This window comes from Euprymna scolopes, chromosome 10 (assembly GCF_053919585.1).
Source record: "Euprymna scolopes isolate OS-2025 chromosome 10, ASM5391958v1, whole genome shotgun sequence".
NCBI classification, from domain to species: Eukaryota; Metazoa; Mollusca; class Cephalopoda; order Sepiida; family Sepiolidae; genus Euprymna; species Euprymna scolopes.
The window spans coordinates 111,761,224-111,787,214 of NC_136491.1; the positions used below are offsets into that span (position 1 = coordinate 111,761,224).

Sequence of the window (25,991 nt, forward strand, 5' to 3'; positions counted from 1 at the left end):
GAGAGATACTTGCCATGTCTCTTTTGTGAGAAAGAGTTTGCAGGGAGGAGAAAAGGGTGTCCCCTACTAGGTTTTGAACTCTGTCAAGGCAGGATAGGATCTCTCAGCAGCACCTCCCCAGATGTGGCAGCAGTACTCCATTTTAGGGTGTATTTGGCTCTTGTACAGGGAGAGGCTTAACAAATATCTGAATTATCTAGTTGGAAAAGTATCGGATTGAAAATATTGAGTGAACAATTCTGATTCCCCTTCCTTCACAGATTATTTTACAATAAAGTTATACGAAATCAAAGAATATATATTTTCCTTTTTTTAATATAATAAAATGTAAGTGAAGAATTTAGGTATATTTATTGCATAATGCCTTTCGTCTGCCTGTCTGCTTCTCTCCTTTTATTGCTCTCCATATATCTAGATCAATCTCCTCATAATATAAGGGGCATTGTGTGTGTGTGTGTGTGTGTGTGTGTGTGTGTGTGTGTGTTTGAGCCTGTCAGTCACAAGATTTTTTTTTACATAATGTAATAAAATACATCGCAAAATTTGTCTCATTTCGAAATATCAAAGATCTTAACTACTTTTTTGAAATAAATTACCAACAAATAAAGCAGATGCCAATAAACTACAGAAAAACATTTGCTTCTTTCTCAGGGGAAATTATCAGACTGATTGCGCTACTAAACTGCTCACATATTGAGCACTATTCAAGTAAATACTGAAGAAATATATATGCAATATATAATACAAGTGTACACCCTCTGTCAAGAATTTTGTAGAAAAAAAAAGAAAAAAAAAAAGAAAAAAAAGATAAACAGTTTTCAATGTTGTTCACTCTTTTCTATATAAAATATTTTCTTTTTAACTTTCCAGTTTGAGATATTTTCTTTCATAAAAGCATAATATATAAGAAGCATTGAGATGAAAACTTGTACGTGACACTTACCATTAGCGATAAGGGCAATGCACAATTCCGCCGCTTGGTTGACTTGTTTAAACCGACTAATTGCATTTTCGATAGGTCCTTTAAATGTAACGATCGTTTTAGCCATGGAACGATTCTCTTCTTTTGATCCCTACAAATAAACGAGAAGTACGAAATAATGATAACAAAGAGTAAATAGTTTAATTTTTTTTCAGGCCCATTTATCAATTTGAATCGACTGCCATTATTTTATATTTCTAATGTACATCTGTAACAAAAAGGTATATTTTTTCAAGTAACATGCCAACACATACCAAAAAAAAAACAAAAAAAAAACTCAGCATTGAACAACACCTGCCACTTGGTCACAGGATGCCTGAACTCTACCAACCTTAACAACCTGCACCCCTTTCTTTTATTCTTGATTTTTTTATCAGTTTGTTCAAGTTGGGGATGGAGCATCCTACCGGATGCCAAATATTCACCCACTAACTCAGATATTTCAACTGATATTTAACCATTTTCTGATATGGTTAAGTGTTAGTTTTACTCATTTAGAACTGCTTTAAAGCTTCATCGCTCACTCATTTTGCGCCCAAATTTCAAACAATTATTACAGTTCATAGGCCATCTTCTCAGCTATATTTTGACAAAAATAAATTTTCAATTTTCGTTCAGTAAAACAAAAGTTATAATAAAATTAACAAGTTCAAAAATTCTCAGAATCTGTAAGGAACAGAGAGACAAATTTTTTGATTGGCTGTTGGTTACCATAGTAACCAAATCTGTTATGCTACCTCAAATCGGCTGGGAACAGCAGAGATGATGACATAACAGGATATAAAAAAAAAACTTGCTATTAATTCACTGATGTTCCAATCTGTCGTTCAGCTGTACTGTCACTAATAATTCATAGGTAACAAGTAAAGCAGAGAGAGAAAATTTTATTTCAAAGCAAAGCTTGGAAAAATCATGGATTACATAGAAAAATGCAAACATGAAAATATGGTTAAGATTTAAACATGGAAAAGTAAAAGGACTAGTTGTTTTTTTTTTTTTACATGAAGGTCACCACTTATCAAGGCCCAGAAGCCATTCAGGGATAAGGGTTATTTTGTGTACAGTAATCAATGGGATAGTGTTGCAGTATTCGTTAGTATTGGAGATTTGATAAAGTGTCATTATTTAATGGGGCAGTTCATCAGGAATTTGTTTATGTTGGACTTGAAGACATCCATGTTGAAGTCACAAAACTGGAAAAGAAAAAAAAGATATTCTAGTAAAATATATAAATTTATAACTTAAAATATTGCAGTATTAATTAAAAATTGATTATATAATATTAAATTGAATTAAAAAAAAAAATTCTTAATGCTGCAATATTTTAAGTTATAAATTTATTATATTTTTTACCAGTATATCTGTTCTTTTTCTTTTTCAGTTTTAACAACTAGTCCTTTTACTTTTCCATGTTTAAATCTTAACCATATTACTTTTCATGCTCGCATTTTTCTATATAATATATTAGTGATGGGATGCTTCCAAAATTTTTTCAGATTCTGATACAATTACCAATTCTGATTATTTTGAAATTTCTAATTACAGACTTGTTTTTTGTGTGTGTGTGTGTGGGGGGGGTCAGATTACCATAAGAACCTATGTAACATGCCTATATATTTTTTCCCAAATGTCAAAATACACTTGTGTGTGACCTATACATTTTATTTTTACTAGTTGTATCATTCCAGTATTAATAAGAGTAGTGGAAAACAAAGACAAAGAAATAAAAAAGAATCCTTTTGGCATCAAAAAATAGGCACAAATTTCTCCGATTCTGATACCACTAAAAGTTCCGATTTTTTCGATTCCCAGTTCTGATTAATCGTCCCAACACTAATATAAGATAATAAGAGTATGAAATGAAGTAACAAAACTATATTGGTAGATATAGAATGGACCATTTATTGAATGGAATACAAGCAAAATTTGGGGGATAGAAAGGACTCTTTATGCCAGGGCATTTCGAAGCCTAATGCTTCTCATCAGAAGAGTAGAGAAGATGCTAGGTAACATAGTTGGGATGCGGCGTCTAGCGTGGGGTTCATTAGGGATGAAAAAGATTAAGAGGAATTATAGAATGTTGGGGGAAACTTTATTGAATTCTAAATAAATAAAGGAGAAGCTTATTATATATAGTATGATATATAAGATTGTATATGGTGGAAAATATTTTTGACTTGTGATGGGGGGTATAAGACGAATGGATTCGCCAATCATTTTTATAACCAACGGCTGTGCTAAACAACCAATCAACACGTCGCAAAATTATTATAAAAATCGTGGAATTTTGCATTCAATCAGTTTGCCATTTGCTACGCCACGGACCGCATTTAATTCTTCGCCGCCATCTTGGTTACTGATCTGAACTACGCCGCCATCTTTGTTCAACATAATATCTAAGAACTTAAGAGGTTAACTACGCGACGGACCGCATTTGATTCTTGGTCGCCATCTTGGTTACTGATCTAAACTACGCCGCCATCTTTGTTCAACACAAATGTCTCAAAACTTAACATATGGTCTTTAACAGCGTTGAGTTTAAGGGGTATATGTTTTAGGGTTAAATTGGGGGTGTACTGCGAAAAAGTTTAAAATATATATTTCAAGTGTCTGCAGGGAATTTAAACATATTTGTTTTATCTTTTTTAATTTGTTTTATATTAGGTTGGTGCAAAAATAATGGCATTTTTTTGACGTTCAAATGAATGTCAAAAACATTATTTTTGCACCAACCTAATATTTCACATCAAATTCTATTTGAAATTTTTATTAAAATATGGTAATACTCCAGTTTTATATTAAAAAAAATAGTCCTTACAATTTTATTCTGCAGATTCTTTACGAAACATAACCACGTAAATTTTCAAGGTTTTCTACTTAATAAAAAAAATACTTTGCAGAAAATTAGTGTCAAATTTTTATTTCTTTTATTTTTAGGGAGTAATTGATTTTAAGCAGTATTTTTCTTCCAAAATTATAGTTTTTAAATCAGATAACCCACAAAGATTAATATGAGTAAATAAGGAAACTCCTTTAAAAGTTTTTGTTATTTGTGTATCTGTTATTGTGCTAAAATAACTTTATTATTTAGAAAGTCATTCTTAACATGGGGAGGATAGGAAGTTGTGTTGTAACTATTCTGTACTTTCACCTAAGAATTTAATAAACAAAAATTTTATAGAAATTAAATTTAACTTGAAAATACTATTAAAATAGTATGGTAACATAGATGCACAAGGATTGGTTTTTCAAACTCTAAACACTCGTTTAAAATGGCACAGCTACAGCAAGAATGAATCTCTATGGATAAATTCATGTTATCGAAGGAGGAGCTAAAGTCTGCTAAAAATGTCTAAACTAAACATTTGATAAAGTATCTTACTTAAGGGGGCAGTTTATCAGGATATTAGGAATTTGTTTATGTTGGACTTGAAGACATCCAAGTTGTAGTCAGGTGGGAAACAGACAAACGGAAGAGAGTTCTACAGGCGTGCACTTCTAAGAAAGAAGCTTTGTTCATGGAATCTACGTTTTGATTTACGCACAGATAAAGAATGGGGAAAATTATTGACAGTGGTTTCAGCTAGACAGGTGTTTTTCATGAAAGATTGGTGACGGGAGACCAGAGATTGGAGCTCAGACGAGCACTTGCCATGGAAATAACGATAAAACAAAGACAGGCTTGCAACGTCTCTTCTGTGGGAGAGAGGTTGCAGGAAAGAGAAAAGGGCATCCCCCACTAGGCCACAAAGTCTATTTTGTACTCTGTCAAGGCAGGATAGGCTGTTTTTAGCAGCTCCTGACCAGATGTGGCAGCAGTACTCAATCCTTGGCTTTTATATAGATAGAGAATTGCATCAGTAGTGAGATATCTTCTGGAGCAGTAGAAGGATACTACCATTTTTCCAGCGACCTTGGCAACAGACTTGATGTACGTGTTCCATTTCAGGTCAGGAGTAAAGGTCAATCCCAGAAGCTTGTCAAAACATGGAGCCTCCCCTAGACGAAAGCTATCCATTTCAATTGATGCCAGATGGGGATCATAGCGTTGATGATGTAAAGATAGGAGCTTGGTTTTAAAAGTAACCAGCCACCTCTTCAGAGAACAAAACAGTTAACTAAATTACTGTTTTAAACAGTTCAAAATATAGTGCTTTTGCACTACTTCTGGAAAATATCATATATCAATGATAAACTCAGATGAATTGGATGTGAGAGAAGAGGGCATTCAAACGATTTTGTGCATTAGGTAAATAAATATTTATCCATTAAAGTTTATTAGTTTTCTCAATTTACCCAAACAATAGTTTTATTCATATTACATCACAAAAATATAAAAAAATAAGTATTTTCAAATAATTGTTTTTTTTGTGCTGTTTTTTCCAGAAATAGTGAATAACTCGAAAAGACTGAAAAAGATTACTGCTATCAATTTTGCAGCCACACACTGGTCAAGTTGTATATGGGCAGGAAGCAAGACATAGATACATTATTACAAAATCATTGCGCCAGCAAATTAGACTTCATTTTCCTAGAAAGGAAAGTATACAGAACAATTTAGTTCTATTATAACAGTTTATATTGTGTTTGATAAAAAATTGAAATACATGGTTCTGTAACTTGTATCAAGTTGTTATATTGTGTAATACATCTCCACATATCTTTTTGAATTGTGAAGTTTAAAAGACTTAGTTACTAATTAGCTTTTTTTACAATTTTTGTTTAATCAATGTAGTAAAAGTTGAGATATTTTGCAAGTTGCGATTCATAATTAAAATTATAATTCATGTATTTATTTTTCTTTCAATGAATTTCATACAAATATATCAATTTTAATTGGATTTTTTTAAAAAATTAGTGAAATTTCAAAGGCAGTATTGTGTAAAATGCTATGAAAATGAAGGATTTTTCAGCATTTTTCTACACGATTTTTAAAATTAAATGCTCAATTTTCTGTTCAAGATAGGAATCTGATTTTTGGTATCTGTTCTTATCACATCAAATCCCAACAATCATCACCAGTGCCATGTTGATTTTCTGATAAAAGTTGCAAATCAACCTGCCCTAATGTGAGGGGAGTAAGGGGACTTAATGGATGGAGAGTGTAACTGCTTGTTACTTTATGGGACTACATAATTGAGAGAAACAATTTGTTTGGAATAAATGTACTAATTTTTAAACAGGGAAGATATGTATGCATAATTTCATGTAACATGTTTTAGAAAGTGATGTAAGTGGCGAGTTTGAAAGATTTGTTCAGAAAATGTTTGATTATTTTCCAACTGAAACTGTACAAAATTGACTTTATTAACATAGTAGATAAGACTTAAAAGAAACCACTAAAAAAATATGAAATCAAAAAGTAATTCTTTTATTTTTTCTAGTGTCATACCTCAGATTGCCAGGAAGAAAGAGAGACAAGGCATCGACGATGACTTTTACTTCCTCTTCAGAATGATTTTTTCCAATGATTATAACGGGACGGCCGGATAAAATACTGGCTACCAATTTGTTTAAATTTTGGTAGTTTTGTGAGATACGCATTAAACTTTTTGCTGTAAAAAAAAAAAATAATGTTCAAAATTACAAAGTGATGAAATTAATAAACATGATAATTAAAAAAAAAAATAATAAAAAAAGAAACGTTTGAAATTACAAACAGATCAAATTAATAAACTTCTCTTGGGATTCTACTTGTAAGCTTGCACCATATAGAAAAGTTGCAAATCAACCTGCCCTAATGTGAGGGGAGAAAAATCAGAAAAAAAATATTTTACAGATTTAAAAACAGAGCAATAAAAATCTCTGGTGCAAGGTTACAAGCAGAATCCCAAGAGAAGTCTTACATTGCACATGTATGTTTGTCAAAAACATACAAAAAAAAAAAAAAAAACTTTGTAGGTAAAGCAGCACCAGGGAAATTTAAGTGAAAAAATGCTTTTTCTGGATAAAAAAAAGCACTAGAAAAATAGAAAAAGTGTTTCAACAGAACTTAGCATCATTGCAAAAGCTCAAGCAATGTCAAAATGGATAACAGAAAATTTTGATGATCACATAACCTTTCACATTTGATCATGTTGACCTCTGCATCGCCATCCGTTTGACTACTATGTAAGGAGTGTAGTTATGAAAGATTAATGAGTACGCTTATATTAACACTAAATATTTATAAAACCTTCTATAGCTAGAATAATGTACAATCTGAACAAGTAAACAATTCTGACGTCTCATAAAAGTCAATATCAAAAGTGATTGGTTTGGTCGTTTTGTTTTATGGCATATCAACAGTTTCAAATATTTATTCATGAAGCTTGGTTTAGTTGTTTTTTTTTATGGCAAAGCAACGCTTTTCTGGTTACTTGATGTCGAATCCAGTCATTATGAAAATAGTTTTATGCTTCAAGTTCTCTATATCTTCAAATATTTATTCATAGTGTTTGGTTTAGTTGTTTTGTAGAGGAAAATTATTTTTGACTTTGCAAAACATGATTGAGTTTTGCAAAGGGAAAGGAAAAAAAAAAGAAACCAGTAACACTAAAGCATTTTAAGTCTGGAAGCCAGTATCTTCAGATAGTCTTATCTGATAGCACCAGATATTAAAGTTGAAGGTATAAGAGAACAAAACAATGTCTATGCATATCGTCACAACATTTTCAGTAAAAACACACAAAAAAAAAAACAAAAAAAAAAACATTATTTCAAAAATTCATTTTTGTATAAGTATAAATCTATCCCTAAAAACCTGATGCACCATAGTTTTAGACGAGGATAAATAATTTGTACTTTTTTAAAAATTATTCAAACTATTGTTCTCATCTTTGATATTATTCTTACATTTCAGAATCTGTAACATACAACCTTGTCAAACTTAAAGTTTTTTTTTTACTTATTTTCATCCCCAAACAAAGCTACCAAATAGCAGCTCCTTATGTCCAAGTGGCAAAACTTTGTAGGCCAAAAAATCACCAAAGAAATTTAAGTGAAAAAATGCTTTGTCTGGATTTAAAAAAAAAACAAAAAAACAGAAAAAAAAACTACAAAATGAAAAAACAGATCAAATTGATAAACATAATATATAAAAATCAGAAAAAAAATATTTTACAAGTTTAAAAATAGAGCAGTATAAATCTCTGATGCAAACTAAAGTGTTTTTGTGGTGCAAGCTTAGAAATACAATCCCAAAAGAAGTCTTGTTTTGCAAAAACAGAAGGAAAAAAAAACTGTAGGTAAAAAAGCACCAGAGAAATTGAAGTGAAAAAATGCTTTGGTTAGATTAAAAAGAAAAAAAAAATGTCCAAGTGGCATTGTCACTTGGACGTAAGGAGCCACTATTTGGGATCATGTCTAGTAGGGGATTGAGGGAAGTTGAGTAGCTAGTTTAGGGGGCTTACAGAAAGTTGAGTAGTGAGATGTCTGTTCACATTACATTTACACTTCTGCATCTTAATTCAGTCAGGGAAACAGGAATCAGGGAAGGAATTCTAAAGTTCAATAGTTTGAGGAAAAAACTATTAGAATAGAAGGCTTTCTGGCATTTAAGAACCTCAACAGTATAAGGTTGAGATTTTGCAGCTTGTCAGGTTAGTCAAGAGTATGTCGGGAGGTCATGAGTGCTCAGAGTTCAGAGCACATTCTATATTGAATTTTGGACCAAATCCATTAATTAATCTTGGAGATATTGTTCTTGTTTCATTAGCCATGATTGGTGATATGTAGTAGTAGTTATTACGGGATATGAAATGAATACAAAGAAAGAATTGAATAAAACGCTTCTGTAGAAATCAACAATTAATATTTATTCTCCATTAAGAACCGAAAAAAGAATTATTCTTATTTTAGATTTATTACTTGGAGAGAGCTCTAAAATATGTCATACTCCAAGATGTCTGCTGTCTGGAATGCAAAGAACACAGCTCTTTTCCAAATCTCGTTGAGTCAAGGGAAATACCCAGGTCATAGAGTTACTACCCTTTTCATGATTTTTAGATGAAATCCTGTTTTATCTAACATCTCCCTCCGAGCTTGTGTGTTTGTTGTTGTGTCCTGACCTCAATTGGATTTGTATGATTTTAGCTGCAAATTGTATGGAAGGTATACAATGTGTGTGTGTGTGTATATATATATATATATATATATATATATATTTTTTTTATTTACTATAATAATTATTAAATACCTACAGACACTAGTGTTTCATCCTTTTGGGAATCATCAGTGCAAAGTGTCACGATTAATACTGGTCGATAGATTCGAACCCGGCAATAGAAGCCATCTTTGGCTTCATTAACAAGGACCTAATCCATTCGTCCACCGTTAACTGCGAGAAATACTGTTGAAATTTAAACATTTATTTTTTAAATGTTTTTTAACATCTGTCAAAATGATCTAATCATTATATGATGATCTACACATAAGAGCTAAATTGGCCGACTTTTTTTCAACCGAAAGTGCTCAACGATAAGAAACGAAATTATATATATATAAAATGTAAGGTGATAGTATTGTGATGTATAAGATGAATATAAAGAAAGAACTGAATAGAACCGTTCTGTAAAAATCAACAATTAACATTTATTCTTAATTTACAATTGAAGAAAAATTTACTTCTTAGTTTAGATGTATTACTTGGAGAGAGCTATGTGAAAAGTTTGAATTCAAGATGTCTACTGTTTGGAATGCTGCAATGGACATAACTCTTCTCATAATCACTTTGAGGCAAGAGAGATAACTAAGGGTAAGGCATTACTACTCTTTCGATATGTTTTTCTCAATGAAAATCTGTTTATTATTTAAAATTGCTAATAAATATCAACGTTCATGAAAAAAAATATCCAAAAGAAAAAAAATGGCAATAACATGTTCTTTTACCTTGTTGTTCGTGTTCCTTACAGTGGAGGACATCGGCAAAAATTGTGCAAGGTTTCTTCCATGAACATAGTTTGGTGCTGAAAACAAAGTTTTTTTTTATAGTGAGAATACAGAATTTGAGTGAGAAATTAAGGTTTTTGCTCAAGGGTTCCAATATATGGTTGGATAAGGTGACAAAAAGCATTAATACTCGGGAAAGAAAAAAAAACATCAACAAATTTTAATCAAAAGAAAACATGTTTAAAATAATCTATAGAAAAACACTCTTGAAATTGTCCAATTATAATTCTACTGAAAAAAAAAAAAACCTGTAAAGACAGTGTTAAATCATTTTTACAAAGACTTAACTGAAATTCTGTTGTCTGTTGACTGATATCATACAAAATGAAAAAGATCCAAAATTTAAAAATTTTGTAAACAACTGTATTTCAATAATTCTTTGAGTTTTGTTTTTTTTAAATAAGATTTTAAAATATAAATATATATACATTATATAAATATATATAATTAAAATATAAATACAAGTTATCAAAAAAAAAAATCACTGCAGAAAAATCTGTCATTTTGCCATTAATGATTATTTTTTTTTCTATTTCAAATATTTTACAGATTTTGGAAATTAATTATGGGAAAGTATAGCATTGAACAACATATGCAAGTTGTGAAATTTTTTTAAAGGCAATGCATTAGTGACAAAATTATCTCTTGCTATGGCAATATCAAATGGCCACCACGCTCCCCAGACTTGACTGGCTTCGACTTTTTCTTGTGGGAATATCTTAAAGAAAGAGTATGTTAACGTACCCCAAACCCTGCAAGAATTGAAGGAAAACATCAGGAACGAAATAAGGGAGTTAAATCGAAATCCAGAGATTCTGTAATTTGTCATGAATAATGTTTTAGAAAGAGCACAAATATGCGAAGCTCAAAATGGGTAACATTTAAAAGACATTATTTTTTCATAAATAAAGATTTGGATTTTGGATTTTTTAAATTTTTCAGTTTCTTTGTCAGATTGTGTTAAAATTACAAAAAGATATAATCGAAAATAAAGAATCTATTTAAGTTCAAAACCCTTTAGTGACTTTTTGGACACCCTGTATATCTATTATATAAATATATATATGCATGAATAAAAAGTAAATACAAAAAATATATAAATGATTATATCTTTTCTGTATTTATTTCCTATGTGTTGACATGTAGGAATACAAAAAGTTTTTTGAAAGAAAGGTTTCTTTCAAAAGCACATAATTTTCGACCGATCCTTTGATCTTCTCATTATTATATAAATATATATATTTATTATATAATTATCTGAATATATATAATTAAAATATATTATTATTATTATTACTATTATATAATTAGTTTTTGAGTTTTTGTTAGTGTTATCCAGTAACTCATCTTATCTTGATATAGCTACGGAACAACAGACAATGACAAAACAATTCCTATTCAAGAACTCTGGTTGTCAGAAATTTGTCTTTGGTTCTCCGATATTAATTGGAAAAGACTTAAGTTTGTACATATTTTTTACAACATCCAATTCATCATTTTATAAGCTTTCAAAACAGATGCGATAATGAGTAAGCCAAAAAAGAAAAAAAAAAAAAAAAAGGTATTACCAAAGTGAGGATTGAACACTTGAGACGGAATGAAAGCTGTCATCACTACCATCATCAAACGATAATCCAGAACCTAGAGAGAGAGAGAGAGAGAAAGAGAGAGGGAGCGGAGAGAAATGTATTTAGTCAGGGTAAAGTAATAAAGTAATTATATAATAAGCTGACTGTTCAGAAGTAGTAGCTTATTTTTGTTTAAAGTTGTCTCCCCTTTGTTTCAAACGTTTTTTATTATGAGTTGTGACATGACTATTCACAAGTATCAGAAGTATATACAAGTGTGGAATGGCTGTTGTTCACACTAGCTAACTTAATGGCTACTTACTGGCGTAGGTTCCAAACTATGTAATATGCAGCCTTGGATTGTCAACATCTATGCAGGGCACATTTTGGAGCCTTATGCATTCTAAAAAGGGCGAATAAACGAATTTCCATAACAGGTGGTTGTTTACATGGTTGTCATTACCAACTATGTTTACTGCGTCAATCATTTGTAGCAGAATTGTATTAGCAACATTTAAAGAGCAGTTTTATTTAATTGTGAAAAATGACCACATTGGAATAATACCATTTGCCATGGAGCAGCATATTTCAGTAATCTACAAGATCGCAACACAAATTATTTAACTATTATCTACACTGAATTCTTAAAATGAAACAATTCTATTTTTTAGGGATCCCCAGGACTAAAAGATGTAAAAGGTGCTGTTGGCGGTTGATGAAGTCCAGTAAGAAAATCCAATGGCATTATCTAGTGAGCAAGACAGGTACTCCGCTAAATTGTGTTGATTATTTTAATGTTAGGTATTTTATACAGCAAGGAAATATTAAGCAGATTTAGAAAAATTAACTGTGGTTTCTATTTTTGCAATGTTTGATACAAATTCGACATGATCAATAACTGATGTTCTATGAAATTGTATCCATTGAGAATGCGTATGAGAGTCTGCAAATTGTGTTTGTTACAAGAGTTCACAAGAATATGTTCAACAAAGTTTGAGGAAAAAATGTGTACTTATGTGTGTGTGTAAGTAGAGAAAAATCTTATGTACCAGTATAATGTGCTTGTGTATATGAGCACACAAGGTATGTGATGTGCTTGTCAAAGCAGTCATCAAACCAAGATGCAGACAGAGACAATCTTATTTTATCAGCAGTAATCCCTGGATCAGAAAGAAACTGTATCTTATTTTATAAGGGAAATTCATTATGCCACCGGCTGCTTTCACAAAAAAAGAGAAGATAATATTAATATGATGATTCCTAGTGAGTGTCTATAAATGTACTCTTTTGATAAATGTTCAATATTGTTTTGTTTCTAGAATAATTGTAAAATATATAAAACCTAAATTATAACTAAGGTAAAAGCTCCTTCAGTCTTGACAGACTATGGATACCCATGAAGGGGTGCCTGCGCGTGAAATCTTTGTGGCAAGAGGTATGCAATCTCCAACCACACCTCTCCAGAGTTGACGTTGTTAAGTGGCATATGTATATATGTTCAGGATGACTGGAAACAAATGTCAAGATAAGCAGAGAGTACATACAGCGCCTAGAATTCCCAAATGGGCACCCATCTAATTTTTTTTTTTTTTTTTTTTATTATACAAAGGAGTCACCACTTATCAAGGCCCGGAGGCCACTTGAGGATAAGGATTAATAAGTGTACAGTAGTCAATGGGAAAATGTCGTAGTAATCGTTAGTAGTGGGAATTGAGTAAATTGGATTACTTACGGGGATGATTTGTTTAATTTTTTCTGTATGGAGGAATTCAATAGTGCATTCTTGCTTCTGATGTACGCCCATGACAAAAGTTGCTTTTTAGTTTTACACTTAATATCTATAACAGAGAGATAAACTTTCAGGTCATGAATGCATAAGTTCAGTCATTATAACAATGCAATTTGCAATCCCCTCTGATCCATTTGGATGGAATAAAAAATTAGGAGGCATTACTTTTGGAACATCTCTCGTATGAAAGAACATAGTCAGAATCAGACTAACAATGTGGCTTTCATTTTCTCGTTTTTATTCATTTATTCTGGTACAAACAAGTAAATAACTATGGAGATGAAAAAAGAAGAAATGTATGTACTTTTCTTGCAAGAGTTCATATACTTTTTTTTTTTTTTTTTTACACGGTAATCACCGCTTATCAAGGCCCGGAAGCCACTCAGGGATAAGGGTTATTGCAAATACAGTATGTTACTTAAGGGGGCGGTTCATTAGGAATTTGTTAATGTTGGACTTGAAGACATCCAAGTTGTAGTCAGGTGGGAAGCAGGCAGATGGAACAGAGTTTCACAGGCGTGCAGTTCTATAATAACATGCCCCAAACAGCTGCCAATATTAAAAGAGCATGGTATGGTGAGAAAGGTTCAGAAGTGATTGCTTAATATGAAAATGACACTAGAATTTCCTTAATCATTATACACTATTTGATCTTCCTACCTTTGCTTGTATTTTTCATATACTCAACATTTCAACCGTTCTTTCTTTGTCCTTTTTCTTCCCTTTTTTCTTTTCTTTTATAAATTTGTCTTATTTTCTTTTTATTATTTCTTTCTTTCAGTAGTTTTTCACAGAAGGCTAGAGTAAGCATAAGATTAGAATAGTTGAAATTTCTATTAGAAATTAAGGAATCAGTTATGACAACTTTGAAGGATTCAACATCATAGGAATAAGTATATATTGAAAATTAGATCGTTCCTTTTAGAGTTATTTATTTATGTTAATACCTGCTATGTCTTCCATTTTATCATACTTCTCTTTTATCTTTTCTTTGTTACCTTTCCCTTATATATATGCTTTGATTTATGAGTTTAGTCAGGGTTTACTTACAAGGAGAAGTAGCTTCATGTCAGGTTGAACCAGTAATTCTATGTACAGAGACTACCTAAGACATTAGCTTTAAAGATAAAAGTAAACAACGGTCGTGCATTCTTGACAATGAACGTTTGAAAGAAATTGTTGAATGAGACACACTATGAACAGTTCACTGAACTGGCCATGCTCGTCTCACTCGTTGTGCTGTCCAAAGTTGTTGTCCGTGCTACAATAAAGGAATTCTCTTTCCAAAACAAAAATCACAAGCCTAGTTTATAAAAAAAACAAAAAAAAAACAGACCAAAACACACACCCCATTGACATATTACATCCAGGAGCTCTCAAAGGATCCAACCTGCCAGGAGGGCCATACTGGCTCAATTACTTAGCAATTCTCAGGAAAATAAACTGCTTCTGATGAACATTCAATTCCAACACCGCCTCCTCCAGAAGGAAGAAATGACCTAACCAACTTCCCTACTCATCTCTTGGAATCTTTTCACCCCTGACTGAACTGACTAGACTTTTGTTGGTGGTCACAATTCAGCCATCCAGAATTATTGAAGATAATGATCAGACAATCTCTATTCAAAGTTGTTTATCTGGAGCCCATCTAGGAAAATTATTTTTCCCCAAGCAGGTCGTTCCCAGCATGACTTTCCCCATTCAATGAGGCACTTACTTTTTCAAACAAAGAGAATATCTCTTGGGTGGTCAGATTCTGGCTAGAGATATTTTCAATTCTCTGTGCCTACCCCTGTTTTCTTGGCCAAGCATCTATCACTGCAATGTCTGCTATTCATATGCAATAACCAAATATGCTGCACAACACAAGTTTACACTACATCAAACTATCAGAACTGTATAAAGCACTTAATGTCAACATTTCAATGGTGTCCAACCATATGAAGCAAATGGCTAAGTTAAAAAGTTTAATAATTAGTGTTTCTAAATTTTGGAGACGAGGATTGGTTATTTGTATTATTATTCATCGAACTTCTGTTCTCATTTTGAGTGTGATTTTAGCAACGTTTTGGTCAATGTAACCTCCGACCTTCCTCAGGTGTATGTTATCAAACTCGGAAATTTGGAGTTTGACAAGATACACCTGAAGAAGGTCGGAGGTTACATCAACCAAGACGTGAAAATCACCCTCAAGATGAGAACCGTAGTCCAATGAATAATACAGATTTAATATATAGATTCAAGAATAAGGGTTTGCTTCTGAAATAAGTCATTATTTTCATAAAAAAATTAATATTTTATCTTTATATGGGGATAACAGTAACTAACTGGTTAACAACACAGACTGAAAACCTGGATGTGCAAAGTTCAAATCCAGTTCGTTCCACAGAAACACTTTCATCAAACCAACACTTGATCTTTTGTCTAACCTTCTGGAAAAGAGGTAAATGAAACAATATTTTACCTGGTTCTTTATCATTAGAATAGTGAAATTCGAAATATTGAATTTCAAGTAAAAACAGTGGTATCTACTTAATTGTCATGTTGCAGTAATGAACATATCAAAAAAATTATGTTGGTGCTACCAGATCAGGCTGTCTGAAGATATTGGCTTCCTGAGAAGAAATGTACTTAACATTGATGTTTTTTGTTTTTCTACTTCCTTTTGAAAAACTTAATTATGTTCTGCAAAACCAAAAACAACCCCCCCTCCTTTTTCTTTCTTCCCATTTCTCTTTCTATCTCCCCCACTTCCTGACAGGTTTCCTAACTTAAAATGTACAAAACATTAATACTGTAACCCTTTTTCTCTCTTCCATTGCAAAAATCATTCATGTTCTGTAGATGAGGGGAGAAAAACGATAAAATCCATTATAAAGCAACCAAACCAAACACTACAAACTAGTGATTGAAGATACAAAGAGCTTGAAGAATAAAAATTTTCTACAAAATAACTGGATGCAACATGAATATTACTTCCAAAAATAACTGGATTCGGCATTAAATAACGTGAAAAGGGTTGATATACAGTAAAACAAAACAACCAAACCAACCAACCAAAAAAAATTATGAAAAACAATTAAGTAGAAAATTAATTATTAATGAAAACAGTTTTTGAGGATAATTAGCGAAAATTAAGTTTTGCTAAATTGGCCTTAAGATTTTCAAAGTTTAAAAAAAAAAAAAAAAAGAAATAATTATCTTCCTTTTGTTACGATCAAAACTCAATTTTTGCTAACTGTCTCCGAAAACGAAAAACACTCGTCTATCTGAAACCACTATCAATAATTTCCCCCACTTTTTATCTGTGCCTAAACCTAAACGTAGATTCCATGAACAAAGCTTCTTTCTTAGAACTGCATGCCTGTGGAACTCTGTTCCGTTTTCCTGCTTTCCAACTGACTACAATATGGACATCTCCAAATCAAAGATGAACAAGTTTTTGATGAGCCATCCCCTTAAGTAATCCAATTTACCAAATTTCCACTACTAACGATTACGGCAACATTTTCCAACTGACTACTGTATACTCATTAACCCTTATCCTTAAGTGGCTCCCAGGCTTCGATAAGTGGTGACTCCTTTGTAAAAAAAAAAAAAAAAAAAAAAAAAAATCTATTTTCATGAATAATTTTCTACTTCATCGTTAAATTTTTGGATATGTTCATTACTGTGACATAACAATTAAGTAGATATGATTGGTTTTACTGTAAATTCAATAATTTGATCATTGAATTTCACTATTATAACTAAGAACCTTTTATGTTTATTTAGAATTGTCTTTTCTTAATAAGAGTTGAAGCTATAGTTATTGGCAAGCTTTAGAGGCATGAGTGTGTAACAAGCGTTGTAACAGCAAATGCTGATGGAGTGAACAAAACGAGCACTCCATTAAGCCGTACTTAACATACCATTCTCTCCACCCCAATTTTAGGTATTTTAAATGAAATTGACTTTCAACAGTTCTGTCACATCCATTTGCGTGCACTTTTTCCATATGATTTTGCCAAAAATTTGTTTTACCGTATTACATATGAGCTTACAGGTTAAGGAAGGGCACTTTTTTTTTTATTAGTTTTAAATTTGTCATTTTTTTTATATGAATGTCTGATCAATAACATTAACTATACAATAGATTGTTTGGGACTATTATATTTTTAGGGACCGTTAAAAGTCAATTTCACCTGCATTTTATATAAGAACAAAAAGATCTGAAAAAATTATTTTATTACTTTTTTTTTTAGTGAAAATGAAAAATCGCTACTTAAAATGAGTTTACTTCTGATTTTAATTAGAATTTGATAATCAGGATCCTCAATCTGCATAAAATTATGACCATAACTTCAGTTGTGTAAGCTGTATTTTCACAGATTTCAATTGTTCGGTTGCGTTTTTTTTTTTTTTTTTTTTTTTTACAAAGGCATCACCACATTATCAAGGCCCAGAGGCCACTCAAGGATAAGGGTTAAAGAGTGTACAGTAGAAATTGGTCAATATAGTAATCATTAGTAATGAAAATTTGGTAAATTTAATAACTTATATGGAACGGCTCATCAAGAACTTATTTACTTTAGACTTGAACACAACCATATTGTAGTCAGCCGGAAAGCAGGAAAACGGAAGACAATTCCACAGGCGTGCAGTTCTAAGAAAGAAGCTTTGTTCATGGAATCTACGTTTAGGTTTAGGCACAGATAAAGAGTGGGGGAAATTATTGATAGTGTTTACAGCTAGACGAGTGTTTCTTGTGAAAGTTTGGCGAGGGGGGACCATAGATTGAAGCTCAGTTGAACACTTTCCATGAAAATAACGATACATCAGAGACAAACTCGCAACATCTCTTCTGTAAGATAGAGGTTGCAAGGAGGAGAAAAGGACATCTCCTACGAGGCTACGAAGTCTATTTTGAACTCTATCAAGGCAGGACAAGTCCTTTCTAGCAGCTCCTGCCCAGATGTGGCAACAGTATTCCATCCTTGGACGTACCTGGCTCTTATATAGGTAGAGAATAGCATCAGCAGTGAGATATCTACTGGATCGATAGAAAGATCCCACCATTTTTCCAGCGGCCTTGGCAACAGATTTGATATACGTGTTCCATTTAAGATCAGGAGTAATGGTCAAGCCCAGAAGCTTGTCAAAACTTGAGGCCTCCTGAAGACGAGAGCCATTCATTTCAATTGATGACAAATGTGGATTAGAATGTTGATGATGTAAAGAGAGAAGCTTGGTTTTAGATGCATTAAAAGTAACCAGCCACTCCTTTCCCCATTGTACTACGTGCTCAAGATCAGAGGAGAGAGAATTGGAGAGAACTTGGTCGTTTACTGTCTTAGATGTGGTACCATAAATGGTAGTGTCGTCAGCATAAATGTCTACAAATGATGTAAGGATATGATTTGGAAAATCATTAATGTAGATCAGGAAAAGAGTTGGGCCCAGGATGGATCCCTGAGGGACACCGGCATTAATACTGTGAGCTTCTGATTTTTTGCGTTGAAATATTTTGGTGCCTTCTTTCATTCTTTCACTTTCAGCATCCATTTTGTTAGCTTTGTTTTTAAGATTTTGAAATTTAAACCATAAGTAACAATGATTTGAATTCTAATCAATAATTAATAATGATGATGATGATAGTGATGATAGTAATGATGATAATGATAACGATGATAGTAATGATAACGATGATAGTAATGATTATAATAATGATGATAGTAATGATGATAGTGATGATGATAATGATGATAGTAATGATTATAATAATGATGATGATAGTAATGATGATGGTAATCAAGAATTTTCAGTAAATTCAGGGGTTTCATTAATGATGATGATAGTGATGATATTAATGATAATGATAGTGATGATAGTAATGATTATAATAATGATGATGATGATAGTAATGATGATAATGATGATGGTAATCAAGAATTTTCAGTAAATTCAGGGGTTTCATTGATAGTGATGATGATAGTGATAATGACAATGATGATAATGATGCTGTATTGGTGATGATGGTACTAGAGAAGATGATAATAGTAATGATAATGATAGTAGTGATGATAATAACAATGATGATCATGATAATGGCAATGATAACAGAAATAATGATAACAATCATAATAGTGATAATGATGGTACTGATGATGATGACGACAACAAGTAAATCATTTAGTACATTTTTCAGGTGCACTACGAGTCATTAGAACTGCACTGCATGTAAATTTATGCATATATATAATAGAGGAGGCATATATAATAGGGGAGGCATATATAATAGGGGAGGCATATATAATAGGGGAGGCATCAGATGAAGTTTTGGTAGATTTCGAGAAACATTAGGGGTTTTAAAGGATGCAGTGTCTCACCAACAACAGTTTGTTCTATGCGTTCAAAATTCTGAGCATGAAAGGAAAAGTTTCTGAAAGTCAGTGTTGTACTATTTTCTGACTTTGCAGGCATGTCCATGGGTATTAGGCGCATGAACATCAATCATAAAGAGTTATTGCTAGCAAGATGTTAATAATTTAGTTTGGTTTACTAAGTTTACTAAATCATATATGAATCTGAAGATTCTACTGCTGGCATTGGTTTTCCGATAGTTTTTTTTCTAGTCAGAATTCTTTCTAGAAAGAAATCGGATACTTACGGGAGGGACCACGTGAAAGTTGCCAACATCCTAAGTGAAAGTGATTTTCGTGGAACGAACTGGTTCGAACTTGGGACGTTCAGGTTGTTTGTCTGTGTCGTTAACCACTGGACCACGGTCACTGCTCAATGAATACAAGCAAGGTGCCCAGACTATAGCAGGTGTCTGATGGAGGATATTTCCTTGGTCGTAAAATCTGTTTTTTTGATTAAAAGAGAAGAAATTTTTGGCCTGAGCTGTAAATCCCCTACATTAGAAATCGACTTTGTATCTAACCTTGCAACCATGCAGAAGCAATCAAATAAGAATCGGTATATGACTGCTGGAATGTTATGAGCATGATGAGACTTCAAGACTGATGATGCAAATTCTAATTGGAATTGCTTCATGAAATTAACTTCATGATCAATTAGCTTCATGAAATTAATTAAATGAGCGGATAACAAAGGTTTTGCCGAGTGATGACAGAACACCTTCAGCCATATCGATAAAAGTATGAAAGTGTCAAGACACAAACTTTCAAAATATTTGAGGAAAATTTTGGTCATGAAAATAGTTCTGCATCAGCTGCACAAAGATAGTTTGAGAACTGTATGTTTGGAATGGGATTCGTTGTTGGATTTTATGGCATGTTAACCGTTATTGGGTTATTCTATACAGAAACTCTAGTAGGTTTTGTAAACAATTCACTTGTAGATTAATTTACTTTGTAAGCAATATATTTTGTCAAGAAATAGCCAGAGTGAAATTTAGATAATGTTTTCATTCTTTCATCGAAGTTACTTCACATTTCCCAAACTGGAGCCTCACGATTAGATGCAGTTTTGTGTCATACATAAAAACATAGGAGGAAGGAGAGCTTGAGTAGAGTATAGGGTTGGGAAATGGCAGAAAAGAGAGGTTAAAAGGGCTGAAAAAGCTGGATTTCAGAGTGGTGGAGTGAGGGGAAATCACTTTGCTCAAGGATGTTTGAAGAATTTGGATTATTCAGATTACTGTTCCAATCTTTAGTATTATTCCCACAACAATTCAGTCAATGTTATCTCTGACCTTCTTCATATGTATCTTGTGGAACTCTGGATTCTTTCTGTCAAACCATGGAATCTGTACTGAATTTCAAATAGGATCCTTTATTTAATCCACGGGATTAGCATGCTCTCATTTCGTCATCCATGACTGGACAGAAGTCTTCAGTAATCCTCATCTTAGTATCGCTCACACTAAGAATTCAACCTTCAACCTCAAGAAGAGTATCATTTACAACTTAGTACTTCATTTGTTATGCCACAGGTCTGAGTTAAAACAAGATACACCTGGAGAAAGCTGGAGATTACATTAACTGAAGCACTGTGAGAGTAAAAGTTCAGAAACAGTGTCTGAATAAGTTCTGTTTTATGCTCAAGACAAATTCTATTCAATCCAGAGATACAACCTTTATATTTACTATCACTTTGGATCAAAGTAGACTCAAGACTAATGGTAAACAAGTTCTCAAATTACGGTTTCTTCACCACCACATAAACCTTAATGTCACACTAATGGGAGGATTTCTGTAAAATTAAAACTTTTTATTTTCAAATCCATAACTTCAGTTATGTAATTTCTTTTAGAAGTTTGATTTCTTGCACTTGTTAAAAGGTCCCATTATCATAAACCATTCCTAGAATGAGTACTTCAGCTAGTACCTTATATGAGCATCCTGTGAAACTGCAGTTAAGCTGCATTCATTGTTTTTGTATATATGTGTGTATAGACATTGGTTGTTATTTTTTAATGTATGCATTTTTCGGACTACTATTCTCATCTTGGTTATGTTCATCTTTCAGGCGATGTCACTCTAATGTTATTTCAGGTGCATCGTTTAAAGTGTTAAATATTTTTGTCCTCTTTAGAACTCTATAAGGAATTTTGAACTGGACCCTTTATTCAATCCACGGAGGTAGACCGTTCTCATTTCATCAATAAAGAAGATCGGAGGTGACATGGGCAGAAACATTGTAAAAATAAAAAGGCAAGATGAGAATAGTAGTCTGAATAATCCAAATAATTCAAATTCTGAATCCACATCTCAAAAATGTTTAAGCATAACACGTTTTTGTAAATTGAACATATTTATATTTACCCTTGCTACTGTTTGTATCGCAAAGCATGTGGTGAATTGTGCCTCTGTCAGCAAGTTTTAGCTCGCTACATTCAATACAGGATGAAGGCTCTTCACAACGTTCGCCACACGCCAAACATGAGGGAGCATTTTCATGGCTGAAATTTAAAAAAAAAACAGAAAGAAAAAAAGACAATGATAAAAAGAACAGAAAGTGAACCTTCATAACTTTCTTTAGAGGAAAAAATGCTGCTTTTTGGTTTGGAATATATCCATCTAACACTTATCGTTGGCTGGTTTTTTTTTTTACATTGATATAGCATTTTTTTAGCTCTTACATTAAGTGGCTTCATGTGTTGTCTGGAGTTAAAAAAAGGAAAAAGGCAAAAAAAAAAAAAAAAAAGAAAATGGAAAGAAAAAAGATGAAAAAGGTAAAAAGCTAAAAAAAGGCAAAAAACTGTAAAACAGTGTAACAGAAAAAGAGGCAAAAAAAAAGGAAGAAAAAAAAGGGCAAAAAAGAAAAAAGGTAAAAAACGAAAAAGAGGCAAAAAAGGCAAAAAAAAAAAAAAAAAAAAAAAAAAAAAAATGATTACCTATATTCTGATGAGGCAGCAGACTCCGATTCATTTTCCCTGGATGCAAGTATCGTCCATACATCATCCGGCCGATGAGGAGATATTTTTTTATGAGAAACAAGATTTAGATTCAAAGATAATGGTACAGAATTCTCGGAAGGCTGTGATTGGTTAGAGTTTAAGTTAGGGCAGTGAGAAGGTGATGACGATGATGACAATGATGGTGCTGTATGATCAGAAGGCATTAATTGGGTTGATGTTTTTACCAACTGATCCACAGCATCATTCTAAGACAAAACAAAAAAAACAAAAAATAAAACATTGTTAGTAAAAAAGAACATAATAGGCTCAAAAGAAGCACAAGTAAAATTGTTAAAATAATGATTCTTATTAGTTCTAATGTTGTATGGTCGCATATAATATCCGTTATATAATTGGGAGTGCAAATAACGAGGTCTATTGTGTTTGTTATGTCTATATAGGATGTACGGTGTATGAGTGTTCATAACGAGTGTATATATGTTACTGTGTATTAGTACATGTTATATATATTATATGACATATAATATTACATTATTATTTACTTTATAATATTTTTATATTTATTATAGTTTCATTTAAAAATATATAAAAATTAAAAATATATACATTTAATACTGAATTTCTTATATAGTTTTAAATTTGCTCAGTCAAATATATATAATATATAGGGTCTACATAAGGTTCGTTTGTGGTTGTATATACATTCAATACATTTTCATAACGGGGCAATACATAACAGTCAGTTCTTTAAACAAAATGACGAATGACATTGTTTGTGGAGACACCAGCAAATGTTTCTTTATGCTTCATGCAATTAAATATGCTTTTTTTTTTTTTTTCGAAAAGGGAAACACTAAGACATGAATTATATTTGGATATAATCATTTATTTCCATGCTGGGTTCATTCTCAGAGTTGGCACACAGGTCTATATTTTGCTATTTGCCCCCATTTGACTTCTACGGGCGTCAAGTCTAAATCCTGGAGCACAAGACCTCCGTCTGTTCGCTAACACGTTGAATCCCAAACTAATCTCTCTACTTGTATCCCTAAACTATCTTTTCTTAACTCTCTGATCACGTGACTAATAATAAAATAATCACCCCATCTTTGTCACATAATTTTTTTATGTTAGTTATGACCACTAACATTTTTCTCCCCAAGTTAACATTCCTGGTACATATTTTAACATAAATATTTTATCTTTAAATACCTAATCTGCTTAAATAACATTCTTTCTGTTATCGAAATATTTCTACTACCCACCATTTTTCGGGGCCAATAACTTAACACTAATAATAGTCTTGCAATTTTTTCATTATTTAGAACTCTACCCTCAGCCCTCAAAAAAAAAAAAAAAAAAAAAAAAAAAATTAATCTTAAATCTTTTGTTGGAAAAGTCGATTTATCTTCTGCAATCACTGTATTAGTTTGCTTCCAAGAATTTACACTAGTCCTAATATTATTGTAAAGACCATCAGTTGTTTATCTATACTATTAATAAAATTCTAAATGTTTATTTATCTCTTTATTTATGTGCGTGTATACAGACCAATAAAACTTTCGAACGGATGCACCGAATTGAAAAATTCTTTTTTTCCCTGAAAGGTGTCAGTCCCTAGATTGTCCTTATCTATATATGGTTCCTAATGAACAATATTGAGTCACACAAAAAGCCTGAAATAAGGGTTCTTGGGCTGTTTCGTTTTTATCGAAAAAATTACCTGCCCATGTCAACGGAATTTAGCACTGTCTGTATACAGTCGCGGTAACATCTTTTGCCATACAGACAGGACTTGTGGCGCAATGGACAATGTGTGACTACGGATTATATGTGTTCATCTTTTCTCAAGAAAAAAAAAAGGTTATTTACAAAACTACAGCATTTTTGTTTTTTTTTATTTTATTTAATTTTTTTTTTTTACAAAACTACTGCATTTTTATGGAGTTCAGATGAACCCATTATACTATTCATCATGCCCCCTCCCCTAGTTATTTATTCATATTTTAATGTATTAACATTTTTTTTATATAATATTTTTATAAGTATTATAGTTTCATTTAAAAATATATAAAAATTAAAAATGTATTTTTATTTACGTTATACATTTAATACTGAATTTCTTATATAATTTTGGATTTTGCTCTGTCAATTATATTTATTATATTTGATTCATTTGATGACTTAAAGGCTTCATTTAATTGTTTAACTATGTTATTTTGACCACCACCTTATTTAATAATTCTTATTACTAAAGCAGAAACTTGAGGTTTATTAGTTTTAAAGTAATGCGAGCTATTCTTAGAAACTGTGATATAATGCTCCCATAAAAGTATACACAGGGTGGATACTATTATTATGCAGCAAAAATAAAAATATGAAAAGGGAAGGAATTTCTTTTATCAAACATTTTATTGATAAATATTCCATCCTCAATTTTTACATCAAGAAATGTAGTTTGGGTTCCTGTGTGTTCAAGTACCCAGGACGTCGTTTTTAAAGCTCTCATTATTAGAATTGCTAAGCCCATCACTTTTGCATCTTTCTCTTTCTGCTGTTGTTTGTGAAAGCATTATGACTGAGTTTGAACACTGCCACAAAAAGTGAACATATTTCTTTCTTTTTAATTTTTTATTTAGAGCTTCAGGATTGTATATTAAAATAAATTGTTGTAAATTTATTAAAGCGTACAATTCAATTTTGTATAAAACACCACAGGAAATCAATTTAAATTGTCTTGTTTAAAACGAGCAATCCACCAATATTTTTCAGACAATCTAATAGATCAAAAATTAGTTGTATTTTTGTTTATTATTTTAAAAATTTACAGTAATAACTTTTCAAACCCAACTTTTTGAAAACAGATATACTCCCCCATTAACCTCCTTTCAAACCAAACTATTTGAGTGTTGATATATTTTTATAAACAATCTTACTAACCAAATTTTTTGATAACAGATATATTATATTCTTATAAATAACCTGGCAAACCCAATCTCGACTCTGGATCAACAACCTGGCAAACCCAATCTCGACTCTGAATCAACAAACTTTGCAAATCCAACTTTGAATCTGGATCAACCTTTCAAATCCAGTTTAACTGTGGGAAAATTTTCATTATCTCAGAAATTCAAAACATTCAATTGAGAAAAAAAAATGGAATGAACAAAACTGGGATCAAAAGCAGGAATAATTTTGAAAATTCTGGTGAATACATAATCAATAAGAATTCAAAAGTAATTTTTTGTTTGCTTTTTGAATTAGGGAAGTAAAAAATGGTTGAAAGCAAAATTAAAAGGTCATAAATCTGAAACGAACCGGAGTCATAGTAACAGTCTGAGTGAGCAGTGATAGAAA

At 31.9% G+C, this 25,991-nt stretch overlaps 1 protein-coding gene across 4 annotated transcripts in view; it reads right to left on the reverse strand.

The window, feature by feature from the left end:
* LOC145286207 (guanine nucleotide exchange protein SMCR8-like) overlaps positions 1-25,991 on the reverse strand; it is a 144,202-nt gene that overhangs the window by 31,489 nt on the left and 86,722 nt on the right. For all 4 annotated transcript variants that reach the window (XM_080135008.1, XM_080135009.1, XM_080135007.1 and 1 more), the window contains exons 15-20: positions 22,611-22,879; positions 22,039-22,175; positions 11,479-11,551; positions 9,851-9,927; positions 6,375-6,537; positions 944-1,073 (exon numbers count right to left, since the gene is read on the reverse strand). In XM_080135008.1, the coding sequence (XP_079991134.1) occupies positions 944-1,073; positions 6,375-6,537; positions 9,851-9,927; positions 11,479-11,551; positions 22,039-22,175; positions 22,611-22,879 (849 nt within the window). The remainder of the gene's footprint in view (positions 1-943; positions 1,074-6,374; positions 6,538-9,850; positions 9,928-11,478; positions 11,552-22,038; positions 22,176-22,610; positions 22,880-25,991) is intronic.